Source organism: Pundamilia nyererei, unplaced genomic scaffold (assembly GCF_000239375.1).
Source record: "Pundamilia nyererei isolate P.nyererei 1_Seehausen unplaced genomic scaffold, PunNye1.0 scaffold00238, whole genome shotgun sequence".
In the NCBI taxonomy this organism is placed as follows: Eukaryota; Metazoa; Chordata; class Actinopteri; order Cichliformes; family Cichlidae; genus Pundamilia; species Pundamilia nyererei.
In genome coordinates this window covers 98,842-100,762 of record NW_005187639.1, presented here as the reverse complement: position 1 = coordinate 100,762, position 1,921 = coordinate 98,842, and the positions used below count along the sequence as shown (strand labels likewise).

The 1,921-nt window shown below is 50.1% G+C and overlaps 1 protein-coding gene across 1 annotated transcript in view; it reads right to left on the bottom strand.

Moving 5' to 3' along the window:
* ogdha (oxoglutarate dehydrogenase a) overlaps positions 1-1,921 on the bottom strand; it is a 27,776-nt gene that overhangs the window by 11,054 nt on the left and 14,801 nt on the right. Inside the window, exons 6-7 of the mRNA XM_013914923.1 lie at positions 661-794; positions 335-465 (exon numbers count right to left, since the gene is read on the bottom strand). Of these exons, the coding sequence (XP_013770377.1) occupies positions 335-465; positions 661-794 (265 nt within the window). The remainder of the gene's footprint in view (positions 1-334; positions 466-660; positions 795-1,921) is intronic.

The following is a 1,921-nucleotide window of genomic DNA, read 5'->3' as shown; positions in this document are numbered from 1 at the left end:
ATGAAGAGGAGCAGGGGAGGAGAGGAGATGAGGAGGAGCAGTAACACGGGTGACTTCCTGCAGCAGCCGAACGCTGCACAGCTGCTATTCTCAAATACACAAGCTCACAGACTCGGGGTCAAACGGCGTCACTGAAGCGGGGAAAACATGGAAGTTAAAAGGGAGTTCTTCCTTCCTACGGTCGCCAAAGTGCTTGCTCATACGGGGTCACATGATTGTATTATTGTAGAGTCAACCTTGCAATATGAAGCCTCGGGGCTGAAACCTTCAGGATGTCATCATTGATTAACGTGATCAGATATAATCTGGTGAACACAGTGAGACAGTTTCAAACTCGGACTCCGTGGGGTTTGTGAGGATCTCCGAGCTTCTGTGCTCCGAAACAGAAACACCAGGAGCGTTTCTGATGACCTGCGTGTCGGCGCTGGTCTCCGATACGAAACTCCACGTCAGCACAGCGATAAGCTGAAGAAGCAGTGATGACAGAACGGGATCATTTGACTTTAAACTGATTCTGGGACGTTAGGGGAGGAGGTGTGATGAAGTTGGAGGAGCGTCTCTTTGAGCACTCGTCCTGCCTGCAGTCTCACTTCAGGCTCAGCCAATCAGAGAACCCGCACACATGCAAAGGAGCCACTCAAAAGGCTCAATCTACCTCACATAGCAAAGCAGGATGTCCCCATGGACGCTCGGCTGACAGCATCTGCAGACCACCACCGGCGCCCCCACAGACCACCACCGGCGCCCCCACAGACCACCACCAAACCCCCCCTACAGACCACCACCAGCGCCCCCTACAGACCACCACCAGAACACCAGCCTCAGACGAGCGTCTGCCTTCTCCTGAGTCTGTAAGCATTTCTGTCCGTCTGTGCGACTGTTGGTCTGTAGTAACTGTGTGTGTCGTGCCCTCCTGGACTGAACTCCCTTTTCATCCACCTGTTTTCTCTTTCTAAACATTTCAGCCTCATGGGGGCGCTAATCACAGCCTGTCATTGCTTTTGTACTGACAGCAGTTTATTACTTTAAAGCGGGGCCTGTGTGTAGATAGAGTAGATGTAATGCTGCCCCATGTGTGCAGGTCTGAGTGTGTGCTGCCATCCTGACGTCTGATTCAGGGTCTTTCATATTTTGAGGAACAAACCTCAGACAGCTGCTAAACTGACCTCAGTGAAACATCTGGAGCTGCAGCTCAGATGAAACATGCTGAGGATGTTTTTTACAAAGCACCTCTGACGTCTTTGTTCTCGAGTAAAAACAGAGGCTCTGTCCTGAGGTCAGTGCTCAGTCCCTGCCCTCTGTGACAGTAACAGCTGGACTCAGACCAGTGTGACCTGTGGAGCACCAGCGGGCAGTTTACGCACAGCTTCTTGCTGCTCTGTGCAGTTGTCCTGCTGAGACAGTCTGACTGATATATTGTTTCAGGTCGGCTTTGAACCTGGTGACAGGGCTGGAACACACAGGCGGAACATTTTCTCCTCCCAGCCTCGATTTGGGGCTAAGTAACATTTTTTTCATGCTTCTGTCCAAAAACATGAAGCTAAACTTGAGGAAACGGGATCGACGCACTGAGCTGAAACACGTGCGAGGTCACTGACATTACACGACGTGAAGCAGCGTCAGTGCTCAGATATCAGTAGGGCTGCCACGATTAGTCGAATGTCAAAATCGTCGACGCTTCGTTTGAAGCTTTGTAAGATCCCAAAAGACGCAGGAATATGTAGTAGGATTTAAGAGTGTAATAACGGACTGAAACAGAAGATGGCAGCACTGCATGTACAAGGATGCCAGCTGCGATTAAATCCCAAAGAAGAAGAAACTGTCCCAGAATTCATAGCGCGGCCCAGCTCAGTTTCCAACAATGGCGGCAGCTGTTAGTTTTAATATTACTCTTATTAATCTTTCTGGGTCACAAAATAAA